The sequence below is a fragment of the Corapipo altera genome, unplaced genomic scaffold (assembly GCF_003945725.1).
Source record: "Corapipo altera isolate COAL_440 unplaced genomic scaffold, ASM394572v1 61411, whole genome shotgun sequence".
In the NCBI taxonomy this organism is placed as follows: domain Eukaryota; kingdom Metazoa; phylum Chordata; class Aves; order Passeriformes; family Pipridae; genus Corapipo; species Corapipo altera.
This window is the reverse complement of record NW_020884875.1, coordinates 28,749,637-28,772,165: the sequence shown is the minus strand read 5'-3', so window position 1 is coordinate 28,772,165 and position 22,529 is coordinate 28,749,637. Positions and strand designations below refer to the sequence as shown.

Below are 22,529 nucleotides of genomic sequence, written 5' to 3'. Positions count from 1 at the left end.
GATCGTATTTTCTCTCTTTCTTCAGTGTTACGAATATTGAAAAGCTGTGATTCTAACAATACAAAAGCAGTAATTTTTAATTTAATTGGCTCCTAGTGGGAAAAACCCGTATTTTTCACTCTTATTTTGCTTTTTGGACAATTAGTAAACACACTGGAATTAACTCATAAAGCAAATTGCGTCAGTGATTCTATGGCAGTGTCTGATTCCAAAGGCAAATAAAAATTACTGAATAATGTCTGCAGCAGGTTCATCATCTTGAGTGTGATCACACGGCATGTACAGGACAACCAAGTGATCAAGCCCAGCCAGGATGGGTTTAAGAAGGGCAGGTCCTGCCTGAGCAACCTGATCTCCTTTTATGACCAGGTGACCTGTTTAGTGGGTGAGGGACACACGTGGATGTGTCCACCTGGACTTCAGCAAAGCCTTTGACACTGTCTCCCACAGCATCTGCAAAAGCTGCAGCCCATGGCTTGGACAAGCGCATCTTCCCAAGTTAAGGACTGTGTGGATGGCCCAGCCCAGACAGTGGTGAGAATGGTGCCACATCCAGCTGATGTCTGGTCACTCATGGTGTCCCCCAGGGATCAGCTCTGGGCCCCGTCCTGTTCAATGTCTTTACTGATGATCTGAATGAGGGGACTGAGTGCATCCTCAGCAAATCCATGGATGATATCAGATTGGGTGGGAGTGTTGATGTGCTGGAGGGCAGGAAGGCTTTGCAGAGGGATCTGGACAGGCTGGATCCATGGGCTGAGGCCAACGGGGTGACTTGTGACCCAAGTGCCAGTTCCCCATGGAACACTCCAGGTGGGGAAACAGGGGTTGGAAAGCTGGAAAAGGCCCTGGGGGTGCTGATGACAGCGGCTGGACATGAGCCCAGGTGTGCCCAGGTGGGCAAGAGGCCAATGGTCCCTGTGCTGTCCCAGCCATGGTGTGTCACAGGCCCAGGGCAGTGCCCGTCCCTGTGCTGGGCACTGCTGGGGCCACACCTCGAGTGCTGGGGGCAGTTCTGGGCCCTTCAGACAAGAGAGACATTGAGGGGCTGGAGCATATCCAGGGAAGGTAACGGAGCTGGGAAAGGGTCTGGAGCATCAGGAGCAGCAGAGGGGGGACTCAGCCCAGAGACAAGGAGGCTCAGGAGGGACCTTGTTCTCTGCAACTCCCTGACAGGAGGGTGGAGCCAGGGAGGGGTTGGGCTCTGCTCTCAGGGAACAAGGGACAGGACAAGAGGAAACTGCCTCAAGCTGTACCAGGGGAGGTTCAGGTTGGATATTAGGAGAAATTTCTTCTGATTAGACATTGGAAGAGGCTGGCCAGGAAGGTGGTGGAGTCGCCATCCCTGGAGGTGTCCAAGGAACGACTGGTCATGGCACTCAGCGCTCTGGGCTGTGGGACATGGTGGGGATTGGGCACGGGGTGGACTCCATGGGCTGTGAGGGCTTTTCCAACCTCAGTGATTCTGTGATTCTCTGATAAAGTCACTAAAACCGAACATTACTGTTTTGTAATCTAAAGATCACAGGAAGCGCACAGGAGTAACAAGAGCACTGATCCATGCTTGTGCAGAAATTATCATGATGCTTTCTCACTTATCAAGCAATGACCACAACTTCAGACACAGTGAGTACAAAATCCACTGACATCTATGGTGATGATTTACTGTCTTGCACAGAATTTCAGGAGTAAATTTGAGACTGAGGTCTTCAAAGCAGTTTCTTGTCATTGCAATGGTTACGATGGAAAAGAGACAGGTGTGAATTTACAGTCAGACTGTGCTTTTTCACATATAATCAAAGTGAACTGTGGGTTTGAGCATGTCAAGGCAAAGTGACATTGATTTTGTAGACTTTAAGGAAGTTTTTTATTTGAAACATGACAGGATTTGGTTAGTGGAAGATATCAGTATGTCAAAGGGTACACAATAAGGCAGTAAACACATTCAAAACTTAAATTAAGTATATTATGTTGCTTTAAGTACCTCTAATCAGTAGACTACCATAGCTGCTTTCCAAGGAACATACAGTACACACCTGAAATAATTTTGTTAAGTAAAACTGCTCTTATATATACCAACCTTGGACATAAAAAAGCTCATTTTCAAAATAAAATCTTAAATTGTAAGTGAATTAAAAAAAAAAACCCAAGGAAAATACTAACTAGAGGTTTAGCAGACCACATATGCATCAAATATTAACCTTTCAGTAGTAGGCTGTGCTAGAAATATTAAGGACAAATTATAAGAATTCAACTAATAAGGTTGGAATGGACCCTAAAGACCATCTTATTCCAACTCCACTGCCATGGGCAGGGACACGTTCCACTAGACCAGGTTGCTCCAAGACCCATCCGACCCGAGCATGTATTCTTCAGAACATAACAGGTAAGTTCTTGAGAAATCTTTAGCTTTAGAGAACCCAGGTATCTCACTGTTACGTCTCTTGCACAGCACACTTCTCTCACCTGGTGGGCTCCCGTGCCCCGCTGCAGCCGTAGCAATAGCAAAAGCAGAAGCAGGAGAAACTGAGCAGTGGCTGTTATCAGCAGCCTGCACTGTAAAGGGAAAAGACAGGGAAAAGTTAAATTCCACATACTCTTCATTAAACAACAATAAGATTTAAAATCTTCACTAACATTTATACTTCATGGACACTTTCTGCTTTCACTGTCAGATGACTTTATGTTAAAGACAATAAAAGTATCATATTTGTAGTTTAAGCTTTATTTCAAGGTCACTATGATTAATGCTGCTATAGAAACAATATCTAAGACACTACTGAGATGAGAAACAAGTATTTTAACCAAAGAGAAAAACAAAAGAACAAAACACACACACAAAACAAAAACAACAACAACAAAAATCAAAAAACAATAGAGTAGAAAATGAACCTAAACAAAAAGTCACGTCAGAGAACTAAGCATATTAACCATCTTCTGACAAGTAGATTCACATGTGTTTTCATTGCCTCCCTGGATGAGAAGAGTTTTTCAGAATTTATCAAACTTCTTTCCAGAGGGAGTAGAAAACATTGTCTCTGACTAGTACTCAGATAATACAACACTGTTGCCCACAGTTTCTAACTCCAGAATCTTGCCATCTCACCACAAACAGGCTCAATCACAGAAAATTAATACTGATTTAAATCTAAAGTGTCTCAGCAACTTACTAACAGGTGAGAAGCCTCTGCTCTGGTTTTGTTTTAGTCCCAGGTACAAAATACCTGCCCAGAAACTTGGCTCAGGAGCTGGCAGCATTTTAAATGGACACAGCTCCCAGCTCTGCTAATCATTTCAGAGAGCCACATGAGAGCTATTTGAGGAGCTCCACCTCTAGCTTTTTCCTCTTCAATTGAGCAGTTTATTCAAATTTTAGATTGAATAATATGACACCATCTGTAAATGTTCAGTGTTATACAAAGAAACTGACACTGTCACTCCCCATTGACAACAATGGGTGTTGTGTGTTTCATGATTACAGATGGTGCTGAAAATACGTCCCCTTAGTAGCTGAAAAAAATCTGTCAAAGTCTTGAGAGTTTTGTAAAAACAGGACTGATCCAGTATTAGTCCTGAACCTAAGCACATCCTGCTCAAGCTAGTTAAGAACACTGAGTCATACTGAAGTCCCAATATGCTTCCAAGTCTCATTACTGATACTCAAATTTAACAGGCATACTTCACATTTTAATGGCTTTTTTAATATTAGTATTAATAGCTGAGAAATAAAGAAAATACAAGCAAAACAGATTATTCAAATATTATTACTGCTTTCTAATATCCTGCAAAGGTTACAGCCACAGTGATTTAACTCTCTAAAGTGACTGACAGAGCCGAGGCATATCAGTTTCTCACCTCCTGGCTGGCGGTAGCGGAGATGACGTGGTGTTGAAGGGGATCTGCATGGCGAAAGCTCTGTGGTGTCCACTACTGAGGTGCTCTCAGGGATAGTCCTGTCCACTGACACAGAATCTAGAACTGCTGCTTTAAAAGAGAATTAAATGTCAATACTGGTGTGATCATGCATAATTTGGGTTTATAGTTGTTCTTAAGAGTGCAGCTTCTTGAACTTGCCAAGAAATTTTTCCATTAGCTCAGCAATAATTATCCTCTGAATAGAGTTAAAGGAGCAGGAAAGTTTTGTACCAATGCCACAGACACGCAAAATCTCATAAATAAAGAACCGGGTGAAAACCAGCGAACTGTCAGTTTTAAAAATAGGAGAATATGCAGTGATGTGCACATATCATAAGGATACTTGAACTCATAGATTTTGTATGAGCTAGGGAAAATAATCCTTGTTGCATAACTGTGTAATCAAAATCTGTCCAATAAAATGGCCAAACTGCACTGGAGAGCAGACTACTCCATGGGGGAGTTGTTCTGTCAGAAGAATAAAAAAGGAATGGAAGAAATGCTACTTCCAAAATGAGGGAAAACAAGCTGAAAAAACATATCCTTCTTTTGATATGGATGAAAACTCTGCAGCATGAGCATTGTGTATATAAAAATAAACAAAAACTTTGGAAAAATAAAAACTTTGAAAGGAAGCAACTGTGAAAGGGGGAGAAGAAGCGGAAATTCCAGCATGCAAATGGACAACATTCGGGGAGAACAACAATCACCATAATAATATGTCCTGTGGAACAGGATTTGTGCAATTGTACTGGATTTGGAGGAAGCCATAGTTGTCTTCTTGGAACTCTGGCAGCACCAGAGCAATAGCATTACCTATTTCCATTCCCCTTGTGAGAATTCTTCTTAGACTTACTCATCTTCCTCATGCTGCATACAGCTGGGTGACAAAAGGACTCTCCGCAGAACAGAGCTATCTAGATGCAAACTCCTCCAAATTGAGCGCAAGCTGTTCAGCAGGAGATCCTCAAGGGGATGGAAGACACCGCTCAGACAGCAATTTAGCATTTATATGAGCTCCTTGCCATTTCCAAATGTTCCTCATGCTGTCCAGGTAACCCCTCCAGCTTTGACAGACCAGAATGAAAAATCTGAATAACTCTGCAACAATGCCCAGTGCTTACACAAGGCCACAACAAGCTGTTCTTAACCAGTTCGCTCTACAATGTTTAGCAAAAAACACTGCACCTACAACTGCAGTTACCTGTCTGTGATTAATGCACGGCCTATACTTCGGGACTGACCTGGGAAGCCTGTTCCAGTGCCTGATCACCCTCTGGGAGGGGAGGGAGAACCTTTTCCTGATTTCCAACCTGACTCTCCTCCTGTGGTAGAACCCTTTTTCCCCTCAGAGAGGGGAAAAATGCCTGTCAGGCATCAGTAAATCAGATGTTTTGTAAATCATCCTGTGGTCAAAAATCACAAAATTTTTCCAATGACACAAGCCTCTCCTATAGAGAGAGAGACTCCTGTAATGCTAAGGTGGCTCACTTGTCTGTTAAAAAAGATTTTTTGTTAAACAATAGGCTACATTCTGCAAAAACAATCCCTCTTCCTAATGCAACATCAAATTTGTTACCAGGGCACTTGTTTCAATTAGGGAGTAGATATAACATTTCTATCATATTTTTCTTAGTTTATGTTTGGTAATCCTTCTTTCCTCTTACTAATTTTTGTTGTTACAGTACCAGCAATTAAAACTGGGCTACAATTTGCTCATATTCATAGATCAAATTCCTCAGACTGTAAATCAGGCCATGTACAACCATTTTTGAACATTAATTTTAGGAATAAAATAGCATTTTTTAATTGCATTATTTTCTGCTTAATGAAACAACAATAGAAAAATATTACTCAATGTTTCTATTCCAAAGACCATTCCTCCATCCCTAAAGGACAAATAATGCCCATTTATGCTTCCTATGAGATTGAAGCTACTTTCTTGCTTTGCCATCTAAAAATACAATGATCCCATTCTAGACGCATACACTGAGGTTTATTTCAACCAGCTTTAGCCCTCTGGAAGTGAAACTTGTTCCAAGGTGCCTTACACAATCCACAGAGGAAAGAGGCATTTGCACAGGAGCAATTAATCTATTTTAGATCTACCTTCTGGATGGAGAACAACCAGGTGGTGTGAATGTCACCAGTATTCCAAGCACACCACATAAATTATTTATTTGGATTAGTGACAGAATCTCCCTGGAAAACTAACCCTGTGTGCAAACATGTTAAAGATCTTTACATCCCCTCTTTTTAACTTGCTATTTTTACTTCTTCTAATAATGGTACAACTCAAAAATCTTTCACCTCGGGAAACACAACTGGCATCAAATATTTTCTTCCGCCTTTCTCTTTAAAACTCCTTAAAAGTGTGGGGGGTTGGAACTAGATGAGTGGTATGTCCCTTCCAGCCAAACTGTTCTGTGATTCCATGATTTTGCCATACTGCCATTTCTGGAAGGGAGCAACCAAATGGTGGGATCAGACAACTCATTGCAGCCTCGACTAGAGAAGAACCAGAGGGCAGGATATCTGGTCTCAGTGTTCTGTGGGTATTTAATACCTCTGCGGATGCTCCTCCTCAGCTTATTGCAGAGGTCCATGCGGGGGTTCTCCAGGCTGTCCTCGATGGACCCTGGACTCTGCTCTGGGGATGAGAGCCCCTTGCTCAGGTCCAGGGGCACCTTGCTCCCCGTAGGCGGGGGGGAGGTGGCCGGGCTGTAGTTTGAGGTAGGACTGCTGGCCACAGATGAAGCAGAGAGGTCGAGGGCGCCGATCCTTGAGTTCAGGGGTGAGGTCAGGGACAGCTTTCGGGTTCTGGCAGGTGAGGAAGTCCTGGACAGTGACAGTGGAGGAGGAGAAGAGAACTTGCGGCAGAGATGTGGCGACTTCCCGTCAGCCAGGTACTCCCCTCTGTTGTTCTGACTGGTGGCAAAGAACAACTCCAAAGACCTGCGAGTAAGAAACACAGAAACAAATACCCACATAGTGACAAGAAACACAGAACAGGTTTAACTGAAAACAGTTCGTGCAAATCTGCATGGCACTGCAAAATCTGTGGGACACTTAGTCCTCAGAGACAAAAACTGAGACAGACTTACCTAAAAACTGATGTACTGTTACAAATGAAGAAGTTTCTGCTTCAAAACTTTTTTTAACTTTCTTCTTATAAATAAGCAGAAAATCACAAAGCTAACAACAAATGACACCGTGGTATTTCTTTTGGAAAAGTATGATATAAAGCTGGAGCCCCCTTGCTCACCTGACAGGAATGGAGGTGAAGGGCCGTTTGTAGATGTCTGAGAGCTTTTCCAGGACAACAGCTGCCGTAGTGAATATGCGGTAGGTGTGCAGGAAGGTGTTCAGGAAGTCAATGCTCAGAAACCTCAAGTCTGTCAGTCGTTCCAAGAGGCGCTCAACGCTTGCGTAGCGGATTTGGGGCACTTTGCACGAGTTCAATGTTTTGCTGAAGCAGATGTCAATGTCATCTCTATGAAGACGAGCATCGGATCTACACACAAATCCCAAATTTAAAATATTTTATCAATGAGTGGTTATGGCAAAGGAACACTACGACTTTATCTGCTCTTGTCAACACAGAGGCAGCAAGTACATTTACATTATTGTATTTCATCAATGTAATAAAACTCTTAATCTGTGGTGATACCTGCTTCCATAAGTAAGAGAATTTAAAATTTATTTTTGGTAGATAATAATTTACATTCAAAGCCTAAGAAACCATTAATGATGCTTAAACTTCTGAAATGGAACAGAGGGCAGAATGGTCCCCTCTTGTCTCTTTCAGGCTACTATGGCCTGTAGTAGAATATTAGCAGAATGTCACAGTAGAATAACAGTGAACTGATTGCAATGTGTTTCTGCCAGGATCAAGTTTTATCTAAAATAGACTAATGGATCCTAACAGAAGGCAGCAAAATTAATCCCTTAGCTAAGTTTAAGGCTCACCTGCAAATTAACACCTGCCCTCAGGCTCCAAGAATTACTTTTTGTTTTAAAAGAATAAAGAGGGAACAGCATGAAAGATCTCAAATTTCAAAGCAGTAACCAAGAAGAATCTTTGTTTCAGCAAGAAAGAAAAAAAGGACCAATTTTTGCTTGGTCATCAAAACAAAAATAATTTGTATAACCTTACCCAGAATGTTTTCTTTTTCCTCAAATTCAATTTTGCTTAATTTTATCTATCTGAAGGCTTAGTTTGTAAAAAAAAAAAAAAGATGAATACTAAGTAAAGCATCTTTTAATATGCTTGTTATATTAAAATTATTTAATTTTCTCAGAATACATATCAAGGTATTTTATACAGTTTTACACTGTATTACATAAAAGAAACAATAAAATATCTTCTTTCTTAAGTTGGGCCCTCAGAAATGGGGCAGGTCTTTTTATTTCATTCAATGACATTTGACTCTGAAACACAATGTGTGCTGAAAATCAGACAAGTAAAATTTAAGAAAGAGAATGCCAAAGTTTTGTCTGTTGTTAAGATCCTGTATGGTTTTTAGAATTAATATTTCATTCTCTTGACAATGAGATTAAGATCGTGCTGTAGTCATGTACTTTTAAGACTTAGCAGGTAACAGAAGTGTTTACATACACTGGAGATTTCCTGGAATAAACCTGAAGACCGTAAAATGCCTTATTTCCAGGGATCAAAGGTATGTGCCCTAATGGTCTATTTATGGATGTTTTCTCTTTCCCATTTCAAAGCACAAAGAAAGGAGAGGAAACAACTACAAAAGAGGCATTTGAGAAACAAAGAGATGTGACAGATAACAGCAGGAAAGGAAATAGATATCTGTCTGTCCCTGTGTTTTATTCATTAATATTTATATTGGATAACAGTAGGCAAAACTCATGTAAATTGAGGTAGATAGAAGATCTGAGAGGTAAAGTTTTGTTGGAAATTTAGAATCATGTACTGAAAATTGTTCTCTAGAAATAAAAATTATTTATTACAATAAATAACTGAAAGATTTAAAGGTGAAGGAGGCAGATTTAAGAAAAATTACCTCAGTGTGATCACTTAAAATTACAAGAGAAAATAATTTTTTATCAGAAATAGCAGAAAAAAAGAAAACATAAACTTTGGCTAATATAACAAAATACCTTGGAAAATGGCACTTGTCTTCAGTCACATAAATTCTCAAGACATTTTAAAATATATTCAATAAAATTATGAGTGGTATGACAGAGGAAAGCTATCTGAGAATAAAATCATTCATCTGAGGCGTAACTGAAGCCAACTTCACAAATAACAGAAAAATCCAGGCTATGATCCAACACCATGAATTAGGAGTTTACCATTCTGAGTGATCCCTACCATTCCAAGAAAGGAATTTGAAAACATATGTTTTGGGGTATAAAATTTATTCCATTCAACAGTACTGGGGAAAAAATAAATTAAACTCTTTTATTTTCTGAATACACATTTTCTTTGTTAAAACTTTTATTAAAAAAACACAACAAGCTATTTTTATTCACTGGGGGGGAAAATGTTGCACTTACTTGATCATATGTGGCACTGTAACTTTAGAGTTTTCTTCAAACACTATTGTCATTAACCCATTGCATCTTATATTATCAATGCACTGTGAAAATAAGCATTAAGAACTGTTAAAATGAAAATACAGGATAAGGAGACTTATTTCCACACTTTTTATATCCCTCTAAGCACAGCTTTTACAGGGTATAGGCTGACTGGGACAAGGTATTTTCACAAATGAAAGGCAGTGATTCAAGAATTACAGTGGACATGCTTTTTCAGCCTCTGCCTCTCGAAGTATTCAGCTCAGAATCCTTTTTTTCCCACATGATTAAGCACTTTGAGTTGGAAGTGATATTTCCTTTGAAGCTCCTTTGAAAGGGAGCAAAATTCATTACCTCTAGTGTTTCCTGAACAAGTGTAAGCTTAAAAAATCAAGACCACAAGTCAAAATACTTTGCACAGCAATGGGTACACTAATATCTTACCCTTTACTCTGTGCAAAAGACCAGAGGGAAACACAAACAGCGTCTAGAAACACACTTGCAAATACAAATTGAAGTGATGCTTATTGTGAAACTGAAGTGTGAAGGCGCTGTCCAAGCCATTCCCTGAAAATTCTTGTTTTGGGCAAGTAATTAGGAGGTGGTGTTCTTTCACATAGTTCAGATATGTCCAGAGAAGGAAATGGAGCTGTATCTCCACAGCTATAAATTTAAACCACGATCTATGTAGCTATATGTGGTTTTATTTATATATAAATTCAAGGTTTTAAGGTTATTTGAAAAGTCCAGCTGTAACAACTGACCATATGATTTGATCAAACTGTTGCCTAAAAGCAGCCACAAAAAGACATCTAATAAAATATGTAATTTCCCCATTTTAATTTTAAATATTTCAAAGGAACCCTTTAGCATCAATATGAAATCAGATGACTTTTTTAATTTATTATAATTTAGGTTAAGAATGGACTTATTCCTGGCTGTCCCATGTTTCAGGCCAATTCTTAAACAGTCTTTCTTCCCCAGAAAATAATTCCAGTAACTGTACATGTCAATGGCACACCATAATTCACTGAAAATCTATTTTGTCAAAAATTCTCCAACCAGGTATGTCTGTAAGACAGAGAGCTGCAGCTCATAATGTAGATTGAGATTTTTATTTTCATACTTTTGTTCTTTCAAAAATGTTATTCCAGCAGAGAGTAACTCAGAATACTTATTTTTAAGCAATTTCAACTCATTATGACAATGATTCATCTGGAGATGTTGCCAGCAATGACAGCAGCTTAAGAAATGCAACACATTCCACACTGATATTTCTCTAATCAATTATTACTCTTTAAATTAATAGAGGATAGGATTTGAATTCAGGACTATGACAGATCTATGTACTTGCTGATCATATGCACACACACACAAAAAAATAGCCTTAATTTAGATCTGCTCAGGTGAAAGTTCAGATAGTGCATTCAACTTCTTTCCCCAAATAGACTCGGAAAAAATTTTGACATTAGTTTTTAACTAAACGCACAAAAAAAATATTCCTGACATTAAAATATTTTGAAAAACCTTTTTTCTTCATTTACAATATGGACAGTTCCTGCAAACTGTCAGAATGCTCAGCAATATTTATAATGGTTTGCTAGTATTCTTTTTGGTGGAAAACAGAGTTTATCTCATTTTCTCACTACATTATTGATGTGATATGGCATAATTTTCACTCTCAGGACTCTCAGGTGTTTTTTGATTTGTATGAAAGTCATGAACAAACCAGTACTATCCTTCTTCTTAAATCAGAATACATATCTGGATGGGCTCTTCCTAGACATAAAAATGATTACCATTAGTATTATGTTTGTACATGGACAATTTTGTAACTTATATCCCATCTCTGTCATTGAGAAACACATTTCACTGGTGACTCAAATGCAAAGACAGAATTTTGAGGAAAACTAAGGGGTTTTTATACAGAACACAGCAAATCAGCCCTCAAGAAATCAGCATCCCTGTCTCGGAATGGTTTTCAGAAATACAGAATAAACTAAGATCTCAGTGCACACACGACAAAGAATGCATTAAACTACCTGACTGATATCACTTGTCCACGCAGCTTTCTCCTGTCGTGATGGGGCTAAAAGGACAACAGTAAAAGGAGGAGCATCCGTAGGTTCAACTATAAGTTTGAAATCAAGGTGCCCAAACACCTGTCCAGAACCTTTTGCTTTAGAGCCAGAGAAGGAAAAAAAAATCAAAATGTGAAACTTCAAAGTACAAGACAAATAAAAAAATGGTTTCATTTAAAACAAAAGTTGCTTTAAAACATCACCCAGACAAAGAGCAAGTCCAATTGGGGATCCAAAAACTCATTTTGTTTTTCACATACAAAAATAGTGGAGTTGCTACACATTGTTTCTAAAGATACCATATAAGGCTAAATTACTTCTAACACTTCTATGCTGATATACCCTCAGCATACTAGAAATATCACTGAAATTAATGAAACTACTTCCACAGTTCAAGTGCAAAAGCTGAAAAACTGCAGGATGGAAACCAATATGAGTAACAATAAAATCAGCTTGAGCCTGTGTTTTGTTATTCCATTTGAACAAGTTCGCAGTTCAGACTTGTAGGGAGTCCAAGACAAAAGCTTTCCATGAATTCTGCCATTTCATTCAACCCCCCATTTATTTTAGAAATCCAATTATCTGCTGCTTGTTTTGAGGCTTTTTTTCTTTCCAAGATCCTACAGGTGAAGCTATATACAAATGTCAGCGAATAATTTGTCACATTCCTTCAGTCCGTCCTCTTGAAAATCCGATGTGGGATGTCAACAGCATGAACAAATATAACATAACAAACCAGCATGTCCATTATTGAAACATTCATTGTACTGAATCAGTTTAACAGCGTATTCCTCTGGTTTCATGCAGGGAGAAAACATATCAATTTGCTCTTACGAAAAACAAAAAAAAAAAGGTAGCAATTTTTGGAAACTAGAAACCATAATTATCACAAACAGCTGAATTTAACTTACAATCATCATCACTGGCATCTGTCTCCTCAATCAGTGTGCACTCTATTAACGACAGAACACCTCCTGTCTATGAAAACAAAGAACAATTTTCACAAATTTCGTCATTTGTTCCCATTTGTCATGACAGTTATTTTTAAACTTTGATACAACTTACTCCAACATTTTACATTACTCAGAGCTCTTAGGAAGATATATCAATTTCATCATGCACACTTTTTCTTCAAGACCTAAACCCAGACAGATTAAATATAATTTTTTTTAATCCAGTAATACAACATACAACATTTCTTTCACTTTTACCACACTGTAATTCACATCACATATGGACTTGTACACAAGTTCCAAAAAAGTTAAACAGAATTTCATCTTCTCCTGAATTTAAATGAAATAGATACAAGGTTTTTTAAAGGTTCTGTTATAGTCTAATTATTTTGCAAAGTACTTGAACTATTTAAGATGTGCAAAGAGAGAAAGCCCATAAACAGTCTTAATAACCTCCCAGAATGTCAAATTAAAATTCTATTCAATATAATCCACTCTGTAAGCTGCCAGCATCTCTTTATCCACAAGCCAGCCCTATAAAAGCCTGTTTCTAAGCAAGCATAGCTAGATTGTTCTTAGATGACATTTCAGTTTAAGAGAATGCGCTGTCCAGGAAAACAGAATTGACTTTTAAAACCAGTTTTATTAGAGTTCTTGAAAATGTTCTTTGGCAATTCTGCAGGATTGTACTGGCTGATTTATGCACTGAAAACTGACTTATATTCAGTGCTACATACACTGAATTTATTCACTGCTTCATATGATACAGCAATGCCTTATTCCTAACCCCCATCTTAATAGAATTAACTGGTTTTAGAAAAATCCCATAGTTAGTAATAATGTTGGCTGAATTCCATTATTTGAAATCAAAGGACAAAGCAGTTAGTAACTGTTTATCACCCCACTTCTGTTTATAACCTTACAGGCAAACCTCAGTGTAAAGCCATAAAATAACATAATATTGACATTTCACCAAAATGTGGGGGTTTTGTGTAGCTTAAATCATACTGTAAAGTCCGTACCTTGAGAAGATGCAGTTTTCCTCCTGAACTTCTAGTACAAATTAAAAAATGTTTTGTAAACAAGAAGCACTGCCTTTCTCCTTCTTTCTTCAAAGACAATGAGCCCAGGCGAACTTTACTAAGCTTTCCCCTCTCAACTGAAGGGACTTGGATAAGGGAACCTGATAATAAAGATGCAAAATTTACTGTATTAAAGTAATATTTAGTAGGCAGTGTTTAAGTTAATGCATTCAATATTATTATGTTAATAAATGCAACTCTTCATTCTAGTATCAATGTATATCAGTCTGTCTCTGAAGCACAAGTCAATCATCTTTTTTTTGCAAAAGTTCCCTTTGGTTTTTATCACAAATAGATTCAAACAACTATGACTAATACTTATGTGCATGGCAGGATTAGATCTTGGGCTAATTATGCAATTAAACACACTAATAGCTCATTGATCAGAAAATGTAGCTGAGCAGCAAAAAGCACTTTTGACAGCTACTAGACTTGCAAAAGACAAGTTACTTACAAGTCAAAGAGAGATAGAATGGAAAGAATATGTTTTGAAGTAAAGGAGTTTGTTGTATGTGTGTGAGCCTGTGTGCAAGAGAGATGGAAATGAAGCACATTTCTTCTGCTTATCTTGTGCTGCATAATTTTCAGTGCTCCACAGCTCACCTAAAATGTGTTATCAGTAAAACACTTCTGGACTAAATTGAACCTTCTTATGTAAGTCTGAATCTGTGCTCCAGACTGGGGACAGCTCTGCTCCTCTGCTGTTTCATACCTCAGTCTCTGACCAGCTTTTCCAGATTGATACCACCATGTGTATCACCTCCAAATTTGGAACTGGAGTTAAATTTGGTAGTGCAGTGCAACTCCTCTACATATCAAAGGGAGAGATTTCTATCATACAACTTGCTATGAGCAGACAGGCAGCCAAGAGACCTCCTAATATCATTCCCACACATCTATCCTCACTATCACCCTTACACTGCATCTTATTCCAACACTAGCCAGCTAATAGAGCTAAACCAGCAGGAAACTAATGCTACAAAGAGGTAGCTGACTTAGCTCCCTGGCCAGGAGCAAGGTCAAAAGGGCACCAAAGAACTCATGGGACAAAGGGAGGTCTTTGACCTGCCTCTTCTGGAGGCAGCAAGACATGTGTCAAAGCTCAAACTTGACACAATGCCAGCCTGAAAGAACTATCCATGAAATATTAGATTAGTAATTCTTTACACTGTCAAAAGAATTATCCTGCTCAAAGTTCTTAAACTAACAAACAGAGAAATTGAGGTAACTGATAAAGCTGCTACTTATCTATATTTTTCTACACCTATCTCCCTTTATATATTTCATTAGCCTTAAGTTATTGATATATAAACTTCTACTGACACAGGAAATACATAGCAGTAAATCTGCCACAGAACAGCGTTCTCTGACAGCCATTTGACACTTAAACTGAACATGTACAACATGATTCGTGTCACCGCAACAAAACAGTGAAGTTGTGCTAGAACTGTGCAAAGGAATTTGGAACATTTTAGGTTCACTTAAATTCTCACCAAACTCCATAAATACTTATTGGTTGTTGTGCATTTCCCCTGGACAAAACATCCTACCTGCCTCAGCTGTGAGAGAGAGAAAGGAGATAATTTCCATGTGTGGGAATGAATGGTGACTTTGTACCATTACACTGAAGTTAGAGAAGCCCTGCCTCTTTTGCCATCGGGTAGATGGAACAGACCAAGTAGGTGGGGGGGAATAGAAACAGGTCCCTGGTCAGAGACGTAAAAGAATCCCCTCCCGACCCCCATCACCTCCCCAGGTGGCCTTAAAGAACAGGTATGAGGCCCTGGACCCAGAAAGTCAGGCAGATGACACTCAAAGATCTGTCTGGAGGGTCTCCTGGTTGCACCCCATCTACTAGATGGATCACAACCACAGCTATTAAGAAAAAAAGTAGTTGTAGTTGGTGATTCCCTTCTCAGGGGAACTGAGGGCCCTGTATGCCAAGCAGATGCATCCCACAGGGAAGTCTGCTTCCTTCCTGTAGCCAGGGTGACAGATATTAGCAACAGACCTTCCGAGCTAATTCAGCCCTCTGATTATTACCCACTGTTGGTAGTGCAGGTTGGCAGTGATGAGATCAATAAAAGAGGTACCAGGGCAATTAAAAAGGACTTTAAGGCTTTGAGTCAATTTATTGATGGGACAGGAGCACAGGTGGTGTTTGCTTCAATTCCTTCAGTAGCAGGGATAAAGGAGTAGTAGGAAAATCCATCTTATCAATAGGTGGCTAAAGGATTGGTGCCACGAGCAGAATTCTGGCTTTTTTGATCATAGGGCAAAATTTATGCTACCAAGCCTGCTAGCGCCAGGTGGGCTTCATCTTTCTAGCAAGGACAAAAAAGCCATAGCATATAAGTTGGCAGGGCTGATCAGGAGGGTTTTAAACCAGGTTTGAAGGGGGAAGAGACTGAAACCAGGCTCTCCACAGATGAGCCTAAGGGTGGAAAGCCAGAGTTAGAAGTGAAATCAGCAGCCCAGCTGAAGTGCGTGTACACCAATGCACACAGTGTGGGTAACAAACAAGAGGAGCTGGAAGCCATCGTGCAGCAGGAAAGCTGTGCTGTAGTCGCCATCACAGAAACGTGGTGGGATGACTCACCTGACTGGAGTGCTGCCATGGGTAGCTACAAGCTCTTCAGAAGGGATAGACAAGGTAGGAGAGGTGGAGGGGTGGCTCTGTATGTTAGAGAGTCTCTTGACTCTGTAGAACTTGAAGTCAGTAACAATAAGGTTGAGCGCCTGTGGATCAGAATCAGGGGGAAAGCCAACAAGGCTGACATGCTGGTGGGAGTCTGTTATAGACCGCACAACCAGGATGAAGAACTATTCTACAAGCAGCTGGCAGAGGTTTCAAAATCACCAGCCCTTGTCCTTGTGGGTGTCTTTAACCCGTCAGATGTCTGCTGGAAACTCAACACAGCGGAGAAGAGGCAGTCTAGGAGATTCCTAGAGTGTACAGAGGATAATTTCCTGCTCCAGCTGGTAAATTAACCTACCAGGGGTGGGTAGACCTGCTGTTCACAAACAGAGAGGGGCTGGTGGGAGATGTGGTGGTTGGACACCATCTGGGGTACAGTGACCATGAAATGATAGAGATTTTAATACTCGGTGAAGTAAGGATAGGCGTCAACAAAGCCTCTACCCTGAACTTCTGGAGGGCAGACTTTAGCCTATTCAGGAGGCTGGTTCAGAGAGTACCTTGGGAAACAGCCCTTAAAAACAAAGGGGTTCAGGAAGGATAGACATACTTCAAGAAATAAATCTTGAAGGTGGAGGAGCAGGCTATCCCAATGTGCCGAAAGGCGAGCTGGTGGGGAAGACGACCTGCCTGGCTGAACAGGGAGATTATGCAGGAAACTTGGGAAAAAACAGAGTCTATTGCCTTTGGAAAAAAGGGCTGGCTACTCATAAAGCATTTAGGAATGTAGTTAAGTCATGTAGAAAGAAAATTAGAGAGGTGAAATCACAATTTGAACCTTATCTGGCCACTTCTGTTAAGGACAACAAAAAGTGGTTTTGTGAACACATCAGTAGCAAAAGGAGGGGCAAGGAAAATCTCTGTTCTTTGTTGGACATGGAGGAGAACATAGTTACCAAAGACAAGGATAAGGCTGAGGTACTTAACACTTTCTTTGCCTCGGTTTTCAACAAGAAGACAGGTTGTCCTCAGGACAGGTGGCTTCCTGGGCTGGTAGACAGAGACAGGAAGCAGATCAGCCCTCCTGTTATCCAGGAGGAAGAAGTTAGTGACCTGCTAAGACACTTGGATCCTCACAAGTCTATGGGATCAGAGGGGATCCATCCTAGGGTGATGAGGGAGCTGGTGGAAGAGCTCGCCAAGCCACTCTCCATCATTTATCACCAGTCCTGGCTCACTGGGAAGGTCCCAGATGATTGGAAGCTGGCTAACGTGATGCCCATCCACAAGAAGGGCCTGAAGGACGAGGCAGGAAACAACAGGACTGGTAGCCTGACCTCAGTGGCTGGCAAGGTTATGGAGCAGATCATCCCAAGTGTGATCATGCGGCACCTACAGGATGGACATGGCATCAGACCCAGCCAGGACGGGTTTAGGAGGGGCAGGTCTTGTCTGACCAACCTGATCTCCTTTTATGATCAGGTGACCCACCTGGTGGATGAGGGGAAGGCTGTGGATGTATCTACCTGGACTTCAGCAAAGCCTTTGACACCGTCTCCCATGGCATACTCCTGAAAAAGCTGCAGCTCACAGCTTGGACAGGGGCACTCTGTGCTGGGTTAAGAACTGTCTGGAGGGCCGGGCCCAGAGAGTGCTGGTGAACGGGGCTGCATCCAGTTGGCAGCTGGTCACTAGTGGTGTCCCCAGGGATCAGTGTTGGGCCCAGTTCTGTTTAATATCTTTACTGATGAACTGGACGAGAGGGGGGGAATGTGGATCTGCTGGAAGGCAGGAGGGCTCTACAGAGGGACCTGGACAAGCTGGAGAGATGGGCTGATTCCAGTCGTATGATGTTTAACAAGACCAAGTGCTGGGTCCTGCACTTTGGCCACAACAACCCCATGCAGCACTACAGGCTGGGAACAGAGTGTCTGGAGAGCAGCCAGGCAGAAAGGGACCTGGGAGTTTGGATTGACAGGAAGCTGAATATGAGCCAGCAGTGTGCCCAGGTGGCCAAGAAGGCCAATGGCATCCTGGCCTGGATCAGGAACAGTGTTGGTCAGCAGGACCAGGGAAGTGATTCTTCCCCTGTACTCAGCACTGCTGAGGCCACACCTGGAGTGCTGTGTCCAGTTCTGGGCCCCTCAGTTCAGGAAGGATATTGAGGTGCTGGAGCAGGCCCAGAGAAGAGCAACGAGGCTGGTGAAGGGACTGGAGCACAAGTCCTATGAGGAGAGGTTGAGGGAGTTGGGGTTGTTCAGCCTGGAAAAGAGGAGGCTCAGGGAAGACCTCATCACTCTCCACAGCTCCCTGAAAGGAGGTTGTAGCCAGGTGGGGGTTGGTCTCTTCTCCCAGGCAACCAGCAGTAGGAGAAGAGGGCACAGTCTTAAACTGTGCCAGGAGAAATTTCGGTTGGACAGTAGAAAGAAATTCTTTACAGAGACAGTGATTGGCCATTGGAATGGGCTGCCCAGGGAGGTGGTGGAGTCACTGTCCCTGGAGGTGTTTAAGAAGAGACTGGATGTGGCAATCAGTGCCATAGTCTAATTGGCAGGGTGGTAATGGGTTGGACTTGATGATCCTGGAGGTCTTTTCCAACCTGGTTGAATCTGTGATTCTCATTTGGTCCCTTAGATCCAAAGGGACATTGCAAGGCCAACAAATGTGTTTAAAACTTCAAAATTGCTCAAACAATTCCCAGTAAAAAGCTCTCTGTGTCATTTTCCTCCTAAAATTCTATCTATACCTTTAGGGTAGAAATATTCAACCTGTACATTCAATTTCTGCTTTGCTTGTTAGAATAGTAGTCTCTATAAATATTATATGCTTACAGACTCAACTTCACAGGTAACTTTTATTTATTTTTAGTTTCATTAGAATGCTTCCAGGACTAACATATTCTGCTCTGCTATAATGCACTGAAGGTTAAATGCTGTTCTTAGACAGAGGTGAAATATTAATTTTTTAATAAGGCAAAACAAAATAAACTTTTTAAAAGCAGGAAAGAGAGACTGCATTTTCTCTATTTTATATTTACAGAGAGAAACACATCTCCTATACATACTGCAGGGCTGACATCAAGGAAGGACCTTGTGCATTCCCATCAGGCTTTTGTGATTAATAAAACTGGGCACTGGCTCACTGGGCATTCTACAGATTTCCTCTTAAGGAAAAAAATGGTCACAATTGGCCAATGTACAGTTGCAGTGAACAAGCGAAGCTAATTTTAGGACATTCATTAACAGTATAGTTTGGACAACAGTCTAATCTTTTATTCAGCTACAGGCCTAAGCACTTCCAGTACTTCTGTGCTGCCAGAGTAGTCACACTGTCAGACTCTGTCCAATCCGAGGAATAGAAAAAATTTTAGCTACATTCAGGCTGCTGATTTAGCAACCCAGTTTGGCTTTCTCCATTTTGGAGTTTGGGGGGTTTTCTACTTCTTTTGTTGTTTGTTTTTACCATTCAGGTGGTCAAACACTGGGAGAGGTTGTTCATTCAGAGAGCCTGTGGAGTCTACATCCATGGAAACAACCAAATCCTGACTGGACGTGGCACAGACCAACCTGCTCCAGTTGATGCTGCTTTGAGCAACTGAGACTAGAAGGGATGTTAAAGAAAATTTTCCTTAATTGTTTGTGTGCCTGACAATAAAAACTGCATCTAAGTAAGTGATAGGGAAAATCAGACCCCAAGAAACTTGAAGGAGAGTCCATAGCCTACACTGCAAAGCACTGCCAGAGATAGTTCCTACAGTCTCAACTTGTAAAACTCAACAGAATCGGTCCCTTCTTAAAGAAGTAAAGTATATGACATAGGCAAAGCTGTAATTAACATCCATAGAAAAAGCCTAAACAAAGGTAAAGGAACCTCTCTCGTTTTTTAAGCTGAAAAAGAGGTTTCCTGAACCCATCTACACTGATCAATACAATGAACAGAAGGCTAATGGAAATTAGAGGAGATGGACATCTCTGCCAAGGTGACCCTACTGCCATGGGCTCTATTCAGATTTCTGCACTTACACAGAATCACAGGCAGTGGGTGTTCCACAAGATAAACTGATGCAGTCTTCTGTAACATACACTCTTGTCCACTGTCCTTTGACTGTATGTCTAGAAATAAATCTGAATTTACTTTACTGAAACTATGGGTTTGGCCTGGGTCTAACGCTCCAACAATAACCCTGTTCAGACGTACTCTCACAGAAAAAACTGTAAGTTTTATTGATGATACAGTGGGTACACAGACAAAATACTATCAGTCTTAAGGAGGAAAATCTAATAAACATCTAAATATAAAATATTGTAATAATCTTGGAAAAAAAATCTAAAATTTAATTAAATTGCATGGTACAAGTCAATCTAGGGTAATCACAGCCCTATAATTTTTTGGCTGTGGATGCAACAACTTGATACTTTCCTCAAAGCCATATTCATAACTCTTAAAATACCTCACAGGTAACAAATGCACATATTTAATGAAGAAACGGGTAAATTAATAGTGACTGTTGTGAGAACAATGTTGGGAGTTATTATAGAAAGTTTCGTAGTGTGGCCACATAACTACAGAAACAGTACAAGATGCATTTCAGAATATATACAAAGCCTATTAATCACCAACTGTGATACCATTAAATACCAAATGTCCTGCTGAGGTTATCTGGAAAAGGTTTAATGCAGGGATGCACCTAAATTATATTCCTAATCTTTCCTGACTATACTTAATGCTTTTCAGAACTAAGGAACAAAACCCAGTTGAAATTGTATGCTACAGATCTGTAATTACTGTGTACAAATCCATCAAATTGTTTTAAGAGATCCAGAAGTAAATTATTGTATAAATGGAAGAAAAATAAGCAGTGAAGTAAACGCCACCAAATAGGAACTGTAACCAGTTTGCAGTTCCTGGTAAAAAGTGACACTTACTTTAACTGGAAAAGTTATTTTATCGCAGTTTTGTGGAACTTTACAACAAATGCCACCTCTGCAATAACTAGTTTTGGTAGATAGGGTTTTCAAAAGTTCCATCAATAGACAGAAAGGAAAACAGTGTTTCCCTCCATCCGTTTGACAACCACAGTCCAGGCAGAATGTACAACAGTGTTCCATGGGGGCTTTACTACTCATGTGCTGCTGTTTTCCAAAGCTTCTGAAGAAAATAGCACAGAAGTGTCCAACTACAGTCCAAAATTACCTGACTTCAGGTCATTTTGTGGCCTACCCTACACGGATCACGAGCAGGTTTAGGATGCTGGCTGTGCCCAGTATGGTGACCTGGTTGATGATGGCAACATGAACCCTGCTGGCTTTAATACCGTTTTTCTATGATAATATAGAGAGATTTAAAGAAGAATGCCTTACCTTGGCGTATAAAAGTTTGGCTGGTGTCCAATAGTATGTCACAGCCTTCTACTATGGTTCTCTCTATGGCCAGATTCTTCCGGATATTCTCCGTGTCACTCACTTCATCATGCATCACCCTGTTGGACACAACACAAAAGGCATGATACGTAATTTTTTTCTGAACTGGGCTGGACTGCACTGTTTGGAAGCTACTCCTCCCTCAGAACTACACTGATGAGATGGAAATGAGTCACAAAATTTCATATTTATGGTCTATACAGTTTATGAGCCGAGAAGGATCAATCAGCCTTCAATTCTGAATGTTCAGTGATGAATTAGTCAGATCAGCAATGAACTCTGACTTATGAGATGAAGCCAACCCAAAGCTGACTTGTGCGTTGTCTTTTACAACCAAATATTCTCCAAGCACATATTTGGTGAATAATCCAGACAAACAAGATTTATATCTCAGAGTTCACTCAGGGTTTCTTTGTTCACAGCAGAAAACTTTGTTTCCCAGGGATGAGAACCACATTTCCCACCAGGCTGATGAGAGGAACATCTGAGAACAGTCTGCGGGGTTCAGGGAAGAGCTTCATTTTGCAGGGAGCATCAGTTCTCAAAATACATCTGTAATTCCTGATTATCTTCCATTATTTGAAGCATATGTGAAAATTAGTTATTACATTAATGCACAAAAACTATAGCACAGGTTGAGAACGTGGTACTTTTCAAGACCCAGAATACTGAAAATGTTGTTTTTCTTTAAACTATGAAATAAAAATTTATTTCTCTGTGTAAGGAAAACTGCTTTGTTCATAACCCAGGGGTAGGTAGTTTCTATAGTGATTCTGTTCTCTCCTAACCAAAACCTGTATATTTATGTTAGCCAAAAAAAAAGAAAAGAAAAATAGAAGAGATAAAATATTAAATTAAGATTTTTTTGTTATTTTTCATTATCTTACGTT

At 40.3% G+C, this 22,529-nt stretch overlaps 1 protein-coding gene across 3 annotated transcripts in view; it reads right to left on the bottom strand.

The window, feature by feature from the left end:
* Positions 1 to 22,529, bottom strand: part of RASGRF2 (Ras protein specific guanine nucleotide releasing factor 2) — a 116,339-nt gene that overhangs the window by 43,586 nt on the left and 50,224 nt on the right. For 2 of the 3 annotated variants that reach the window (XM_027634818.1, XM_027634817.1), the window contains exons 9-17: positions 21,580 to 21,698; positions 13,522 to 13,682; positions 12,458 to 12,524; positions 11,508 to 11,644; positions 9,445 to 9,527; positions 7,181 to 7,429; positions 6,482 to 6,870; positions 3,856 to 3,984; positions 2,467 to 2,556 (exon numbers count right to left, since the gene is read on the bottom strand). In XM_027634818.1, coding sequence (XP_027490619.1) covers positions 2,467 to 2,556; positions 3,856 to 3,984; positions 6,482 to 6,870; positions 7,181 to 7,429; positions 9,445 to 9,527; positions 11,508 to 11,644; positions 12,458 to 12,524; positions 13,522 to 13,682; positions 21,580 to 21,698 — 1,424 coding nt within the window. The remainder of the gene's footprint in view (positions 1 to 2,466; positions 2,557 to 3,855; positions 3,985 to 6,481; positions 6,871 to 7,180; positions 7,430 to 9,444; positions 9,528 to 11,507; positions 11,645 to 12,457; positions 12,525 to 13,521; positions 13,683 to 21,579; positions 21,699 to 22,529) is intronic. The other variant, XM_027634819.1, reaches the window with a different exon arrangement.